At 42.7% G+C, this 17,222-nt stretch overlaps 1 protein-coding gene and 1 long non-coding RNA gene across 3 annotated transcripts; one reads left to right on the top strand and one right to left on the bottom strand.

The window, feature by feature from the left end:
* Positions 1 to 8,273: 8,273 nt before the first annotated feature.
* RPL14 (ribosomal protein L14) lies at positions 8,274 to 13,706 on the bottom strand. The gene is made up of 6 exons (XM_038393036.2): positions 13,524 to 13,706; positions 12,475 to 12,576; positions 10,604 to 10,698; positions 9,609 to 9,708; positions 9,100 to 9,153; positions 8,274 to 8,366 (listed from the first exon to the last, which is right to left on the bottom strand). The coding sequence occupies exons 1-6, from the start codon at positions 13,524 to 13,526 to the stop codon at positions 8,304 to 8,306; spliced, it is 417 nt and encodes a 138-aa protein (XP_038248964.1). The 5' UTR covers positions 13,527 to 13,706; the 3' UTR covers positions 8,274 to 8,303.
* Positions 13,707 to 13,947: 241 nt separating this feature from the next.
* On the top strand, positions 13,948 to 17,161 carry LOC122458935. 2 transcript variants are annotated; one of them, XR_006279294.1, is made up of 3 exons: positions 13,948 to 14,163; positions 14,286 to 15,487; positions 15,697 to 17,161. It is a non-coding gene; the product is annotated as an uncharacterized LOC122458935 (long non-coding RNA). The 2 variants fall into 2 exon arrangements; XR_006279293.1 differs by having other exon boundaries at positions 14,286 to 17,161.
* The last annotated feature ends 61 nt before the right edge of the window (positions 17,162 to 17,222 follow it).

Here is a 17,222-nt window from a genome sequence, read left to right as displayed (position 1 = left end):
AGAATCTTCTATATGAAAACTAGGTCACTATCCTAATGAAGAAGAAATTTACTCCATGCTGGTTATAAAAGCATAACTCTGAAGTTGGTAATTAGCACAAAGGGCTAATTTCAGATAAGAGCATTACAGAGCCACTTCCGCCTGCAAGCAATGTTTTGAAAACTTGGTTAAAAAAACAGTTACGAAGACTTGGCCAGGAGGATTGTGGCTTTTATTTGCATTGCCAGGCATGCACCTGAATCTGGAAACTGACATGAAGCAAGTGATTCAATAAAAGATAGAGTTTTCCATGTATTTACAAGTGTCTCTCTCTATCAGTAGCTGAATTTTAGGGCTCAGCCATGTGTGGGGCAAGTTTGGCAAAGCTCCCACTGATATCAGTATGAAGTTACATTTGTCAAGGCTGCTTCAACCTCCAACGATTAAACCTTTTTCGTGTGTGTGCGTGTGTGTGTAAGAAAGATAAGAGATATTACAGAAGGACTGACAAATCAATGCATTTAGAACCTATATACTCATGTATTTGTGCTGTGATAAAATACTACAGTAAATGCAAATATTCTCAGGTAGCCAGGAATGCAATATAGAATCAAGTAAAATCAGTAGTTTAAGTTTGGAGGTATGAAGATCCCAATGCAAGCCCCAAATGTCTGAGAAAAAGATGATGTAGTGCCAATATTCAGACTCAAGTCCAGCCCAATGCTGTGAGTAGAGAAGCTGGTTGGGAAATTTTCAGCAAAATGTTTTTTTGTCAAAACTGAAACTTTTTGCAGGAAAGGACTGGTTTCAATGAAACCTTCATCAGGAAGGTTTCTCGTGTCCAGGCCAGAGTTTTTGATCAGAGAAAGACAGCTTCACTCACTACAGAATATCCAATATCCCAGTGCCTAGGGCACTCAGCTGGGAGATCCAGGTTCCAGTCCCTCCTACAGGATAGCTTGAGTGAGACTGACTCTATAGCAGGAGTGGCCAACCTGCGCCTGAGAAGGAGCCAGAATTTACCTATGTACATTGCCAAAGAGCCACCGTAATACTTCAGCAGCCCCCCATCAGCTCCCTCCCCATGCCTCCTGCAGCATGCAGGAGGCTCTGGCGGGACAGGGAGGAGCGAGGGAATGGCAGGCTCAGGAAAGGGGGCAGGAAGGAGTAGGGGCCTTGGGGGGAAGAGGGGAAGTAGGGACAGGGCCTATGGCAGAGCCAGGGGTTGAGCAGTGAGCCGCATGTGGCTCCGGAGCCCCAGGTTGGCCACCCCTGCTCTATAGGCTGGTCGTCATAGCACTCAGGTAGGATGTGGAAACCCAAGTTCAAGTCCTTGCTCCAAATCTCCCACAACTCAGGTGAATCCCCTAACCACCATTCTAGTATCTCTCTCCCATACAAAAGATATGTTCTTTTTGCAAAAAATAAAAGGTCTTGATTTCACTCCAATGAGATCAGGAAAATGTGATATAGTCTCAAAAATTTTCACAGGACAGGAAAACCATTTCCCTTCCAGCTGTAGTCAAGAGCCCTCCTCCTATTTTGAAGATATTATTCACAGAAACCAAAAGGACAAAGGAACAGGAACTGTAACCCAAAGTCCCATAATCAGAGCCAAGACCACCGCCCACCCCTTACCTTACTCTGCTTCCTTAATAGCTGTTTCCAGGAAATATTCTTGCTTGCAAGTTCTACTCAGCGCACATGCTAACTGAGCTGGGAACAGCAGTTAGACCTTTTCATCTGCTAAAGGAGAACAGAGGAAATCTCAGGGATGCTCATACTATAAGAAAAAATGATAGAAACATACAGGTCTTAAAATATTGACCAGCACCGACTGCTAGAGGTAGACAAGAAAAACAAGGGTGGGCAGGGAGCTCCATCAGCAAAGTACAGGGCCAATGTCCTTGTGAGAAGCCTGTTCTATTTCCACAAAGAGGGAAGGTGATAAGATTTCTAACAGGTCCCTCGATCCTTTTAGGGAGCACTATATTTCATATCAACTTCCCGCCGCATCCTGTCCTGGAGCAGCTGTCTGGAGCCTTCTTTAGATGAGGTTACTAAGGCCATTAAGCAGATGTCCGCAGGCAAGTCTCCAGAACCTGGCAGCATTCCACCTGAAGTGTACAAATGTGGAGATGCCCATCTAGTCAGGAAACTCACCAGCCTTTTCAAGATTACATGGGAACAGGGTACCATGTCCCAGGGGTATAAGGACTTTCATAGTCCAAAGGCAAAGCGTATCTACCTGTGACAACCATTGCAGAATCTCACTGCTGTGTTTAGCAGGGAAGATTCTTGCACAGGCTCTCCTCATCAGGCTTGTCTCCTATCTGGTGGACTCAGAGTATCCAGGTCCCAGCGAGGCTTTTGTGCTGGCTGTGGCACCATGGACATGATTTTTGCAGCCCAACAAATGCAAAAGAAGGCTTGTGAACAGAACAAGGACCTGCACATGGCATTTGTTGACCCGACCCAGGTCTCTGACACAGTGAATCATGAGGGCCTATGGAAACTGCTTCATAAATTTGGTTGCTTAGAGAAGATGATTGCTATCATCCGCTTGTTTCACAATGTCATGATGGCCAGGGTGATGGAGTATGGTGACTCAACAGAAGCCTTTCCTGTCACCAATGGCACCAAAAAAGGATGCAAGATGGCTCCAGTGCGCTTTCCATTGTCTTTCAGCCAGGCTCTTGTTTGCATTCCAGGACTTTGAGAGAGGTGTACACATCCAGTTTAGATCAGATGGGGGGGCCTATTCAATCTACTGCGACTCAGGGCCCACACCAAGGTTATTGAACAGGTATTAAGAGAGCTCCTGTTTGGTGACCACTGTGCCCTCATTGCATGTGTGCTCGAGAACATTTGGCTTATGGTGAACCATTTTGCTTATGCCTCAAAATGCTTCATCTTTGCAGTCAGCTCATGTACCAGCCAGCCCCAGCCCCAACCCCAGCCCATCAGTATCATGAGCACCACAAGCCCATCCTCACAATTGACAATACACCTCTCAACTTGGTCAGGAAATTCTGCTACCTGAGTAGCATACTTTCCAGCAATGCCATGTTGAATGATGAGGTCATTCAGTGCATGAAAATGGTCTGCTTGGCATTTGGCAGGCTCACCCACAGGCTCTGGAGGGAGTGTGGCGTCTGCCTCCAAACTAATATAAAAATCGACCGCACAGTGGTATTCACCTCACTCCTCTGCAGATGTGAGACCGGGATGCTCTACTGATGCCACATCAAACAGCTGGATAGCTTCCACCTTCATGTCATCAACATAAAGTGGCAGGACAGGATCCCCAACACTGAGAGATGCCAAATCCCTGGCATCGAGAGTATGCTCATCAGAGGTCAATTTCGCTGGGTCAGACACGTGGTCTGATGTCTTTGGACCCTAGAAATATTTGTATGCTTTATAGTGTGCATACATTGTATTTTATGTATTTTAGAAAGAAGATTTTAATAAGTGAATGTTATCAAAGCCACACTGTTCCTCTGTGCAGAGACTTTCTGCAGGTTTATTTAATTGAAAAGATAAGAAAACTACATGTACTACCCAAACACAGGGAAAAATGGATTTTTGTTGAAGTTTCATTTAAATTATGTCTGATGTAGGAGTCTACAGCTGTAGTAATTCATTTAGTCCACTTCAAACTGGATTTAGACAAGTACAACTGGCAGATATTAAGAATGAACTCAGGCTAGATTTTAGTGTAATCTAGAGACAAAAGACTTGAGGGTCCCATTTTCACCCCCTGCAGTATTCATTCCTGCAGATTTTTTATTTTAGGACTTTGCTGTTAGCAGCAGTTATAGAAGTAGCCCAAAGTACCTGCAGACACTGGTACATCCTCTGACAGTTGTTTCTCTTTCAGAGGCCACGTTTACTTGTTTTGTGAAGATATATGACAGTAGTCTGACAGCCTTACAGTATAATTTCAAGTCCACCTGCTTCTCAGTTTCTTTCAACCCAACTCTCTCTACTAAACAAGGAACTGCTTCCCCATTTGCCTTGGCAAAGTACCTTCTATTTGGCAGCAAAAGTTAAATATGCATCACTTGAGAATATGCTTGCAAATTAGTTTATTTCATGGAAAGAAAGGATTGTTTTTCACTGAATGTTTTGCAAATTCAATCCAGCATATTTGCCTACATCAGATGTGTCAGACTGCAATATCTTTTATTTGGAGTTAAACAGCACCATCTTGTGGCAGGCTCTAGAAACTAAATTCTGTTTAACAAATTTATTTGAGCATAAGATTTTGTGAGCTACAGATCACTTCATCATATGCATTCAGTGGAAAATACAGTGGGGAGATTTTATATACACAGAGAACATGAAACAATGGGTGTTACCATACACACTGTAATGAGAGTGATCAGGTAAGGTGAGCTATTACTAGCCGGGGGGGTGGGGAGGAGGAATAAAACCTTTTATAGTTCAATCTCTCTGGTCACTCGATTACGGACCTAAAAGTGGCAATTCTTCAACAAAAAAACTTCAAAAACAGACTCCAACGAGAGACTGCTGAATTGGAATTAATTTGCAAACTGGACACCATTAACTTAGGCTTGAATAAAGACTGGGAGTGGATGAGTCATTACACAAAGTAAAACTATTTCCCCATGGTATTTCTCCCTCCCACCCCACCCCCCACTGTTTTCCCCATGTTTATTTCCCCCACACACAAACACACACTTCCTCACACATTCTTGTCAACTGCTGGAAATGGCCCACCTTGATTATCACTATAAAAGCTTCCCCCTCCCCCCCCCCCCCCCCCCGCTGGTAATAGCTCACCTTACCTGATCACTCTTGTTACAGTGTGTATGGTAACACCCACTGTTTCATGTACTCTGTGTATATAAAATCTCCCCACTGTATTGTCCACTACATGCATCCGATGAAATGAGCTGTAGCTCACGAAAGCTTATGCTCAAATAAATTTGTTAGTCTCTAAAGTGCCACAAGCACTCCTTTTCTTTTTGCGGAGACAGACTAACACGGCTGCTACTCTGAAAGCTCTAAATTCTGTTTGTATTTTCAGATTACTGAATACATGTTGAATTTTTGTAACAGCTTCTATCACAATGTAGGAATAGGCAGATTAAAAGAAACATTCCAAACAGTTTCAGCTGTCATATTCGTGCATGAGCAGTGCTTTGAAATTGAAAGCATTTTAGCGTTTATACATAGTTAAGAGTTTATATCCTGTCATTTAGCTTTAAAGAGCAGAGCAGAAATTTAACAAGCTACAAAACGTTATTTCCATTCCCTCCAGATTTTCAGTAGTGCAGCCAACACACCAGCATGACAGAATCTGTGTTTTACAGAAAGGCAGAGTATTGCTACAAAAACAGCAGTAGCTACTGAAAGTGTCAAAAGGAGCGAAACATTAATTTTTCTATGACAAATGCTGCTTGAAGTGCAAATGCTAGAAGTACCTAGCACTGCACAAAGGCAGGTACAACTACTGTACAAAAATGTAAATGGTATGAGCCAAGTGTCTGGGCTTCAGCTTATTTTCTATTAGCTATGAACGAAGGCTGGATTCTTCATTCCCCTGCTGCCAAATCACCGAAGACACTATCCACAGCAAAGGTATTACGAGTCTAAGGGTATATTCACATGGCCAAAAGAGACCTATGGCAGAGCGCCTCAGAACCCAGGCAACTGACTCAGGCTCATGGGAACTGCAGTATAGGGCTAAAAACAGCAGTGTTGACATTCAGGCTCAGGCTGGAGCCCAGGTTCTGAAACCCAGCCAGTGTGGAGCGTCTCAGAGCCTGGGATCCCACATGAGCCCAAACATTTACTATTTATAACCCCACAGCACAATCCCAAATCAGTTCACTGGGGCTCAGACTCGCTGCTGCAGTTTTGGGGTTTGTTTTTGTTTTTTTTTTGCAAGTTTAGGTGTATGATAAGTACCTTATCTAAGTTACTTTATGGCCCCCATTACCATAGTGCCTCACAATCTTTAATGTATTGATCCTCAACATTCCTGGAAGAAAAATGCTGTATCACCATTTTACAGCTATGGAACTGAGGCTCGGAGACTCAAGGCTGGTCTACACTTAAAAATTAGTTCAACCTAGCTAGGTCATTCAGGACTGTGAAAAATTTCACATCCTGTGCAACATAGGTCAACCTAACTGATCCTTAATGTACAAGACTCAATAAGTTTATGGAGGAGATGGTATGATGGGAGAACATGATTTTAGCAATCGATCTTTAAATATTCATGGTAAATAGGCCCAATGGCCTGTGATGGGATGTTAGATGGGGTGGGATCTGAGTTACTACAGAGAATTCTTTCCTGGGTATCTGGCTGGTGAATCTTGCCCACATGCTCAGGGTACAGCTGATCACCTTATTGGGGTTGGGAAGGAATTTTCCTCCACAGCAGATTGGAAGAGGCCCTGGAGGTTTTTCACCTTCCTCTGTAGCATGGGGCACAGGTCACTTGCTGGAGGATTCTCTGCTCCTTGAGGTCTTTAAACCACGATTTGAGGACTTCAATAGCTCAGACATAGGTGAGAGGTTTTTTGCAGGAGTGCATGGGGGAGATTCTGTGGCCTGCATTGTGCAGGTCAGACTAGAGCATAATGGTCCCTTCTGACCTTAATATCTATGAATCTATAAGCGGCTACTTGACAAAAGAATTATTCTGTCCACCTAGCTAACGCCTCTTCGAGAGGTGGATTAAACTATGTGGACAGAAAAACCCTTCCATGAACGTAGGAAGCATCTACACTATGCCACTACAATACCATAGCTGTGCTGCCATCATGGGCCTTAGTGAAAGTCACACAAAGTCTGATGGAACAAGAAATTGAATCTGGGTCTCAAGTTCCAGGCTAGCACCCTACCCACTGGACCACGCACTTCCTCCCACTGTCACAGCAGCTTTGCCACAGTAGATTTAACAGCAGGTATTTCCACATTAGAATCAGTCTTTGGAAAACATTAATGGCTGTTTATTAAAATACCAGTGAAGAGCTAATGGGAAAAAAATTAAATCAATGTTGTGAATTGAAGACTTATGCAAAATGCAGCCCTATATTCCAGTATAAGCACTGATCAAATTCTAGGGGTTGTGATTTGGGTATATGCTAATTGTTACACATGTCCTGGATGGTTACAGAATAGCTAATAACCTGGGAGATAGTTCTTTCAATTGTGCCTCTGAAGCTGTTAATCTTTCCCATTGATGACCTGTAAGCACTGATAAACTGCAGCTGTCATAGTAGACCAAACAGATGCCTTCAGTACACATTTCAATTACCATTAAAATGGACAAACACACAAAAATCATTTACCTGTTTTTTTTTTTTTTTTTTTTTTAAATTACAACTACAACATTACAGGGAAAAGTCAATTCTTCTATAGGCAATTTCATTTCCCCCCCCCCACACATTTTCTCTTGTTTGTACATGCTTTTTCTATATCAATGAGAGAAAAAATTAAGATTAAGAAAATGGTCCTGTAAGACAAATAGCCTAAGGGACAATTGTAGTAACAGAAAACTAATTTAAAATCTAGTTGCTTAAAGTTAAATGTGTGTCTCTTTAAATAGTTTCCAGAAGCGTTTACCTTATAATATGATTTTATTCAGTATAAAATTCTGCCACACAGGACAAGTGTTTATCTTGTCACTAGACATTCCTAGAATTCTGAAGTATTTGAAGCCAGAGCTACACCATTTAGGAGAGTAGTGGAAGTAAATTTTGAAGCAGGACGTATTTTAGAATAGAATTTAACCATGAATAGTTCTTATTTGTCTGAGCCTTTAAAAAGAATGCAAAACATTAGCACTTACACAGGTTTTAAATTCTGCAGGGCAGGGATTGTTTCTTGCTTCATACAGAGACAACTTCGCACTTTAACCTACACCCTGGATTTGTACAGGAAGATCGTTCTCTACTTCAATAATCCTGTGTTTCAAGTATAATTTTTTGTAATGTAGCTTCATCAATGCTACATTTTTTCCATAGCAAATTGCGATAAAATATATTTGAGGATTTTAACGGCTATTTACTATTAACTTGGGTATGCAACATTATAGGTACTGTAGTCCAGAAGCACATGAAAAGCGAGCAGTAACTCACTCATTTCTCATTGCTGGTTTAGGGCCTGCTCTCGTGATGTGTGGAGCACTGCCAACTCATAGTGATGTAAATTGCTCAGGCAGCTACTTATTGTTGGGTAAGACCCTAAGTGATCTATATATATTACCTTAATATTTGTAAATATTACAACACAAAGACAGACACTAAGTGTACAGTAAACTGAAACTTTATTTGACTGACAGTTTATGCTTTTTTGGAAGATTGCTTCTGGAGCTTCTTTACTTCATGCTTGATGATCCTGTTCCTCTGTAAATTAAAGGAATAATTTTGTAACATTAAATCTAATAAGAGCAGCAAAGGAACAATCTATAGGACATCTGTGCTACTCATGACTTTCTGGGTTTTCAAATTCTCTCCTTTTTAGCACAATCACTGTTTGTTCAGCAGATGTAGGTATTACTGAAATCACAGAAAGATATCACATGCACTATATATAGTGGTGTGACATATTTCAGAAACTTCGATGGCCCAAGTGGCAAAAGACTGCTGTCACACTGGTAGCCTAGTCGTCGTGCCCTACTACAAGTCTGGGCGAGACTCCTAGTCAGTTTATTTTTTCACAGGTTGGCAGCATTGCTGTTACAGCAATGCGTGGCTCTGAGAAAAAGAGGAAAAGTAGTGTTTCATATTGTCAAGAGCAATTCCTCCCAAAGGATCAATGAATTTTGGAAACAACTTCAGTTCTCAACTGCAGAGATCTGGTACATAGCCTTGAAGGCTAGCATGGACTTAGAGATAAATATAGACTGAACTTGAATTAAGTGTTTCAAAAGAAAAACAGTGATGAACAAGCATCAGTGAACTCAAAGGTCAAATTTATATTGCTTCTCTAGTTTTCTGCAAGTCTGATTCCAAACAGAAGAGAAAAATTCATACAAGGAATTATGTATTTGAATCTGATTCAGAATAAAGAGCTAGATTTGCTTGTAATACACCACAAATCAACTATCCAAAGACAGCTATACATTTAACCACTTACCATTTTCTTTGCTTTCATGACCTTGTAACGATCAAAGTCTGTCATCTTGGCTTTCTGTTGAAGAAAATTTGCATTTCAGTTAAAAGGTAACTGAAGTCTTGTGTTTAATTTCTTAGTTAAAATGTAACTTTGCAAAAAATAAATATTTTCTGCTTTTCAACCAGACAACTCAAAAGAACTTTGTAAATTCATTTTAGTGGTGGTTTTACAAATCAGTGTACATGCCATTTATCTTCATAGCTGGGAAGTATCTGATGATGCAGAGAACAGCCAAAAAACATTTTGTAGAGATGGCAAAGCAGAAAAATAGATGATTAAATTTAGTGGTAAAACCATTTGGTTTTCAATAACACAACTTACTTTACAACTTGACAACCCATGTTTTCTCTGCCTTTAGTCTTACTCTGCAAGATTAATCTCAACTTTTCTATTAGACTATATTTGACAACTTTAGTAACGTGCTAAGTGCAAGGTTGAGTATTTTATATCACACTGCAGATCAAACGTACCTTTTCTCTGGCTTCAATCTTCTTTGCCCACCTTGTACCTATCCATTTTTCATTAATATTTTCTTTCTCCCAGGCAACTCGCACATGCTTCTGACGAGCACTGCATTTAAACAAACAATCTCGTATATCAACATGATTTGCATCATCATCATACAAAATCAATTCCTTTGGTGCTGCTCCAGCTTTCAATTTTAAATAAGTGAAGTCAAACAGCAAGTAGACAGGTTACATCTTTAGTGCACGTCAAAGGTGTTAAACACACAGCAAACGTAATCAAAGTCCTGTAAAAGTATACTTAAAAACTTCTTTCTGGTGTTGGCAGTTAGGACTGAAGGGAGGGACAATCTAGAAAAATGCACTGGGATACTATTCTCCTGGCATTCATCTAAAATGGTTAGTAAAAAACAGAAGTTATGAGTTCAAAGTTATGGAAGCTTTATCAGCATAGCAGGTCTCATAGTTGTACCCAATAGTGATTGTGGCTTAGTGATTTTAATGTATCACAAAAGCTGGAGAGAAAAGACTTGGAATTCAATCCACCTACATATAGGGTACATAGTTCTTCAAATAAAGAACATCTTGAATACTTCCCTTTGAATATGTAGACAGTCTATTGTTTAGGAGACAATGCATGAAGTTATGCATTACTGTGATTCATTTATAATTTTTCCTTGTACATAACACAGGCCAGTATCTGCCTCAGTCAAATCTTTGCTATTCATAGCAATGAATCCAATACATTTAACCATGATCATATGGTCTGCCAGGTCTTAACAGCACACACATCATTAAATAACTTAGTACATTATGAAAGATGATTAGTTCTGAAATTTAGACCCTAGGGATAACTTAAGAAAACACCTATATATCCATATCTTTTCTAAAATTTAGAAACAAAATTCCACCAAATCACAAACTATGTAAATTAGCTTCACATTAAGTCAGGTTTAAACAGTCAGTACCTTTTGCACAGCCCAAAAGGAAGGACAACTCACCTGTGTGGGAATTTGAGTACAAAATCGGTTAGCTGCATGCACTTGAAGGGCATAGCCTGCCTTCTTACACCACTGCAGGGGCCATCAACTAGCGCCTAAAACAATAGTGATTGAATGGGTTCACTAACATTTTTCCAATATACCATGACAGACTACAGAAAGTTACTTCCAAATAAACTGTGACCCATCAACATGAAGAAAGCGTTACAAACTGGAAGAGAGCACTATGCGTTTGAAACACTGGAGAACATAACACGAGTGGAGTACACTACCCAAACTCTATGGCAAGATCAACTGGCATTTATTTAAAGCATTGTTTCCCCAACACAGAAGGCCAAGGGAGACAAAGGAAAGAGTTGGGACTGGGAAACTTCCATAATCTCAGATGCATCCCCTTTCCCTCATCCATGCCTGTTCTCCCACAGGTGCAACTAAAGACGCAGAAAACTTCTGTGCAACTTCCCCCTCCCTAATGCAAGAAAGAACAGTTCATTTTGTGTGTGTGTGTGTGTGTGTGTGTGTGTGTGTGACTACAGGCTCAGACGGTAAGCAGGGAGACTCAGGAAGCAAAAAGTTAAAGAAAATGAGTACAAATAAAAGAGGAAAAATTTTAAAAAAAGAGCAGAAACTGATGAGGTGAGTTTGGAGGTAGTGTCTCTCTGCCAATCACAAGAATCCAATACAGGTATTCAGCTCGTTAGAAAGATATGGCCATTCTTGCATTCATACAGGCCGAGACCAATGATCCATCTAGCCCAGTACCCTGTCTTCCGACAGTGACTAATGCCAGGTACTTCAGAGGGAATGAACAGAACAGGGCAATTTATCGAGTGATCCATCCCATCCGTCAGAAGCTGCAAGTCAGAAGCTAGGGACACCCAAAGCATAGGGTTGCATCCCTGACCGTCTTGGCTAATAGCCATTGATATTCTCCATGGAACTTATCTAGAGTTCTTTTTTTAACCAAGTTACACTTTGACCTTCACATCATCTCCTGGCAACGAGTTCCACAGGTTGACTGTACACTTTGTGAAATAGTATGTTCTTATGAGCCATACTCCTAATCATTTTTGTTGCCCTTCGATTACCTTTTCCAATTCTAATATCTTTTTTGAGATGGGGCAACCAGAACTGCACTGTATTCAAGGTGTGGGTGTATCATGGATTTATATAATGATATGGTATTTACTGTCTTATTATCTATCCCTTTCCGTATGGTTCCTAACATTGTTAGCTTTTTTGACTGCCGCTGCACATTGAGTGGATGTTTTCAGAGAACTATCCACAATGACTCCAAGCTCTCTTTCCTGAGTGGTAACAGCCAATTTAGACCCCATCATTTTGTATATATAGTTGGGATTATGTTTTCCAATATGCATTACGTTGTATTTATCAACATTCAATTTCATCTACCATTTTGTTGCCCAGTTTTGAGACTCCTTTGTAACTCCTCGCAGTCTGTTTTGCACTTAACTATCCCACTACAGATCCTTGGGAGACACCATTTACCTCTCTCCATTCTGAAAACTGACCATTTATTCCTAGCCTTTGTTTCCTGTTTTTTAACCAGTTTCTGATCCACTAGAGGACCTTCCTTCTTATCCTTAATATTGATCCTGAGAGGGGAAACATAACTGTTTGAAAAATTAACTTTTTGGAACCTTACAAGACTTTCCATACAAAGATTAATTTTTAAAGCCTGCAATGCACATGAGTATTTGTATTCCATTTTCCTTAACATTGTAAGCCCGTTGGAAAAATTGATATACCGAAAACTGAAGTATTTTAATCAAGATTGTACAAAAAAATACCTTTAAAATAGAGGATGAAAGAATTGGGGAGAGGAAAAGACTAAAGGTCTCTAAGCTTACCCTGTTCTGGTCAATAACATCCACAATTGCCACCAGCTTGCCAGCATGTGGCCCAAAGGAGATGTAGGCAACTCGGCCAATCTCAACGTAACGTTTGAACACCTGGAAGAAATGAGTTACTGAAAATTAAGAGTGTGCACACAAGTAGTATGACCAAAACCAGGAATTGCTATCTACGAAACCTTCAATTGCAGGGGCTGTTTTGCCCCATGGGACAGAAGATCTAGCAGATTCAGACCAGCTTCAGTTTAGAATTCAGAATCTGCAGCGATTCCTTCTTGCCTTGCGTTTCCACTGTACATCCAATTTGAAAATCCCTCGTTAGAGGCAGGCTCAGGTAAGACAGAGGAGGCCCCTAGAGGAGAAGGGAAACCAGGGGACAGACAGAGGTGGCCCACAATGTCACTTGCATTTCAGTCAGGAGTCAATCGTACTCCAAGCAAACTGCACCCCGCATTTCCCTCCCCTCTAGGGGGGGTAATATATCTTATCCCCAGGGATGGGAGGCAAGGACTGGTCTGCGGGGGGGTGGGACCAGCTCGGTGGCAGGCACCACACGAAGGGTCGAGGGGTGGAATATGCCCTTCAGAGTTCACGGCTAGATGTGCGCGCTTGTGTGTGTGTGTGTGTGGGGGGGGGGTTACTGTGGCTATAAACTCAGGGCTGATGGGGCCGGTCCAAGGTGGCGCGGGAGACGCACGCTCGCTTCCAGCGTGACAGGCGGGGGGCGGCAGGTTGTGCAAAACCCGGCAACGGCAGCCCGGCCCAGCGCCTTCAGCCGACCATGGGCCCCGCCAGCCAAGCGACGGGGGCCCGGCCCGTGAGGCCGCCAATGGACCGGAGCTTTAGGCCCCCCTCGGGGGTGGGGGGGGGGCAGCGGGCACCAACGGAGACGTGGCCGAGCCCCGCTCCGCAGAACACGTTCCCCGAGCGGGGTCCCTAGGCCCCGGCCCCGCTCCGGTCATTGGGAGGAGGCGGCTGAGCGCCCGGCCGGGCCCTGCTCCCACCGCGCCGGGCTGGTGGCGGAGGCCGCGGCCGCACGCACTCACCATGATGGCCGCCCGCGAGCAGAAAGGAGCGAGCAGCTTCCGTTCCGCCCGGACGCCGCTTCCGATCCTCTACTGCGCATGCACCCGCGTTGGAGAAGGCGGGCGCAAGCTCGCGCTCCCGATGCGCATGCTCCTTGCGGTCCAGCGGAGGGGAGGGGAATTGCCTTACTAAGTGCGCATGCACGCCAGGCGCTCCCGGGGGGGGGGGTGTCGAAGGGAACCCTTTCCGCTCCTTCTCCAATAGGCACGCGTGCCAAACGATCGAGGTGGGCGGGTCGAGTTTTTTTAACCTCATCCTTTTGACGCATGCGTGGCAAGCATGCCGGGCGTGGGAGGGGCGAGAACGCGGCCTCACCAATGCGCATGCGTAGTCAGCTGTCTTGTTGCGGGAGCGTCTCGCTCGCGCCCCTACTGTAATGCACATGCGTGAGAGGCTGGCGGCTGGCTGCGCGCGCCTTGCCGCGGAGCGCAACCCAGGGCGCGCGGGTCGTCCCTGGAGCCGGCCGGGTCTGCGCTGGAGCTCGCAGAGCGGGGTGCGCCCAGAGCTGGTGCAGGGCCTCGTGCAGCGAGCCGGGGCCGGGGCCACAGGATGCATGTCCCGTAGTGATGCTGTACCAGCCCGTGCGTTTGTTGCCCACGGGTAATGCGCGTGTTAAATGCCGTTGGTTTGTGTGGGTGGGGGGCTTTCCCCTTTGCAATGCGAGGGGATAGTTGATCTTATTAGTCCTCAGTTAAACAAGTGTCTTTGCTTTCATTCACCAGTTATCTCCGCATGGAGTCAGCCCTGCCGAGAAACTGTCTGGTGCTTAAATGAGAAAAAATTCCAAGCCAGATTCAGAACAGAAACAGAAGTGACCCAAAATCACAACCGCCTTTCTAATGCAGTAAGTTGGTACACTTGGTCAGCTCTGTAAATGGTAAGAATAACGACGATGCAGGTACTCCCAACGCTGTAGCTCACAATGCATCAGTAGTGATGTTTGCCTTCCTTGCTGTAATTCCAGGAAGGTCTCAGTGGACCAGGTCATGCTATTTGTGAAGTTACATCTGGAAGGAAGGTTGAGGAACGCCACAATGGAGAAGTACTGAATCTTTCTATTGTAAAACTAAGTTTTTGTAGAGCAGCCATACCTCAAGCCAAGGACTGAGAAGCTGAGGACATTCTACAGGGCTTCCAGAGGGATAATGACATTGGCCATCTAAATTGTGTAAACTTGACTGAAAATCAGAAGAAGGACATCCTAGCAACTCGGAATTTGCCACCTTCAAATTTCAGTTTCCTAAAACACTAATGGGCTCAGGGGCTAGTCAGAAAATAACGTTGTTGCAGCGTGCAGCTCTTACAAGGGTATAAATTTGCACATTACTCCAAACATCTGGATGCTGTGTTCTGTGAGTGTTCTTTGTGTTTAACAACAGCAAGGAAGCAGTCTTGATTTCCATTCCCTTGAAAGACTGGTCCAATGGCAAGAAAATACTTGAGAGACATAGCAAATCCAAAGAACATGTTCTCGCTATAGCAAAGTCAGATGAATTTGTTGCATTTGAGCATAAGAAAAAGCTGACACACTGCAATCAGCATGCTCTGAAACAAATAGTTAAAATTACCATCCTTTGTGGAAGGCAGAACATTTTAGTGAGGGGAGAGGTAATAAACACTAAGATTATACATGGACTTTCATGTTCTATCACAGGACTGGACCCTAATTTGAAAGAGCAGCTTAATTATAGATCTATAGTACAGTGGACATATCGGAACAAACGCAAAATGAGCTCACAAAGTTGGTAGGAGTCCATATACAGAGAAAGATTATAGAGAGTAAAAGCGGCACCATTTTTCAGTTTAATTGCTGATGCAGCTGGTGCTTGTCCAGCAAAAGAAAACATTTCACTGGCTATACGATGCATCCACTGAAATGAAGATGGGCGAGTAGAACTCCATGAAGACTTCATTGATTTTATAGGTTTCAGAGTAGCAGCCGTGTTAGTCTGTATTCGCAAAAAGGAAAGGAGTACTTGTGGCACCTTAGAGACTAACAAATTTATTTGAGCATAAGCTTTTGTGAGCATATGCATCCGATGAAGGGAGCTGTAGCTCACAAAAGCTTATGCTTAAATAAATTTGTTAGTCTCTAAGGTGCCACAAGTACTCCTTTTCTTACTGATTTTATAGAGCCTTTGATACAACACAAAGCCTTACAGAGCTTTTCATGGCGAGAATAGCCACTTGGAGGTTACAGAAGGAACTGCTGAGGGGCTACGGCTGTAACATGGTGAGCAATATAATTGGTCAGAATGCAAGAATTTGTGAAATCCTTCCAGCAGACATGCAGTCAGCCTGCAGGATGCACAAGCTGAACACAGCAATTGTTCACTCTTGTGCAGTGCAACAAGTGGCTAACTTTTTTGATGCTTTCTCCAAAATCATAACCACGCTGAAAGCTGTTGTAAAGTATCCTAGCATTCAGCCTACAGAGCTGCAGGAGCTCACAGGCTTGTTGAATAAACTCTGTGAGGAAGAAGAGGATCAAATTATGGAGGGCATGCTTTTGGATTGCAACACACAATGGATGAGTCAGATGGATACGCTGAGTAGCTTCAAAACAGTCTGTTGTGGTTGTTGATTACTTAGAGAAAATAGTTGATAATGATGGTGGTGCTGAGAGATTGTTATATTTCATCATGAAATTTGACTTTCTGGTTACTATGGTGTGCGTTGAAAATGTACTTTCATGTACAAAATCTCTGCACGTATATATGCAGCATTGTACTGTAGATCTAATTTATGTATTGGGTGAAGCAAATATTATTCTTCATAGACTCAGGAGATTGAGAGTGGATGACAACCCACATTTTGCTTCCCTATATGCTGAAGTGAAATGTTTGGCTGATGCTGTTTCTGTTGAAGAGTCACTTCCACCCACACGTGGGAGAAAAATGCATTATGATAACATCGGTGCCATAGACCTTAGAGAATATGATAGGAGGACTGTATTCATTCCATTCCTGGACCATGTAATTTCAGAGCTTCAGAAGCAAGTGATCGACTGCTCTTTACGTTTTCTTGCTCAGTTCTTTGTGCCAGATAAACATCATGTATTAGAGAATGAAGATATGGTGATGGCTCTCAATGATGCATACAAAGTGGACCTTTCTGAACTTGATAATTTTAAAGCAGAACTACAAAGATGGCATGAAAAATGGATAGACATTCCAAGGGATGAACAGCCAAACAGCATTCTCAGTACTCTTCAAGAGCTGATGCCGGCATCCTATCCTGATCTCAACATTGCCCTCTCTGTTTGGCCACCAGGCCAATCAGTGTTGCTTTGGAAAACATATAAGGGTATTGCAGACAGTCAAGACATGGCTAAAAAAGCTCTTTATGTGAAAGTCAACTCACAGGACTGGCTTTAATGTACATACATCAAGATACTGATAGTGATGTGGTTCAGATTTTGGAAGATTTTTACTCTTCTAAACATTAGCAAAATGGTTTTGCAAATGAGAGAAGGATTCTGAGTGTGGCACAGAGAACAAAGGCCTTGTTATGAAACAGCTGTACCCTTGATTTTCTGTCCCTGTAAGTGGTGTAATGAAATAGTTCAAATGTATCAGAACTTTAGTTTTTGTGGTGATTAGTGTATTATATTGTTTTGATTTATAAGAAGATGTTTTAAAAAGGAAATTATTGCTTTA

Source organism: Dermochelys coriacea, chromosome 2 (genome assembly GCF_009764565.3).
Source record: "Dermochelys coriacea isolate rDerCor1 chromosome 2, rDerCor1.pri.v4, whole genome shotgun sequence".
Lineage (NCBI taxonomy): Eukaryota > Metazoa > Chordata > Testudines > Dermochelyidae > Dermochelys > Dermochelys coriacea.
This window is presented reverse-complemented; position numbering and strand designations above follow the sequence as displayed.

Excerpts from the sequence above, each read along its gene's own strand:
- RPL14 (XM_038393036.2), bottom strand. Across the intron at positions 10,699-12,474 it reads ATGTTATTGACCAGAACAGG|GCGCTAGTTGATGGCCCCTG; the intron begins GTAAGCTTAGAG and ends CTATTGTTTTAG. Across the intron at positions 9,154-9,608 it reads AGATTGAAGCCAGAGAAAAG|AAAGCCAAGATGACAGACTT; the intron begins GTACGTTTGATC and ends TTTCTTCAACAG.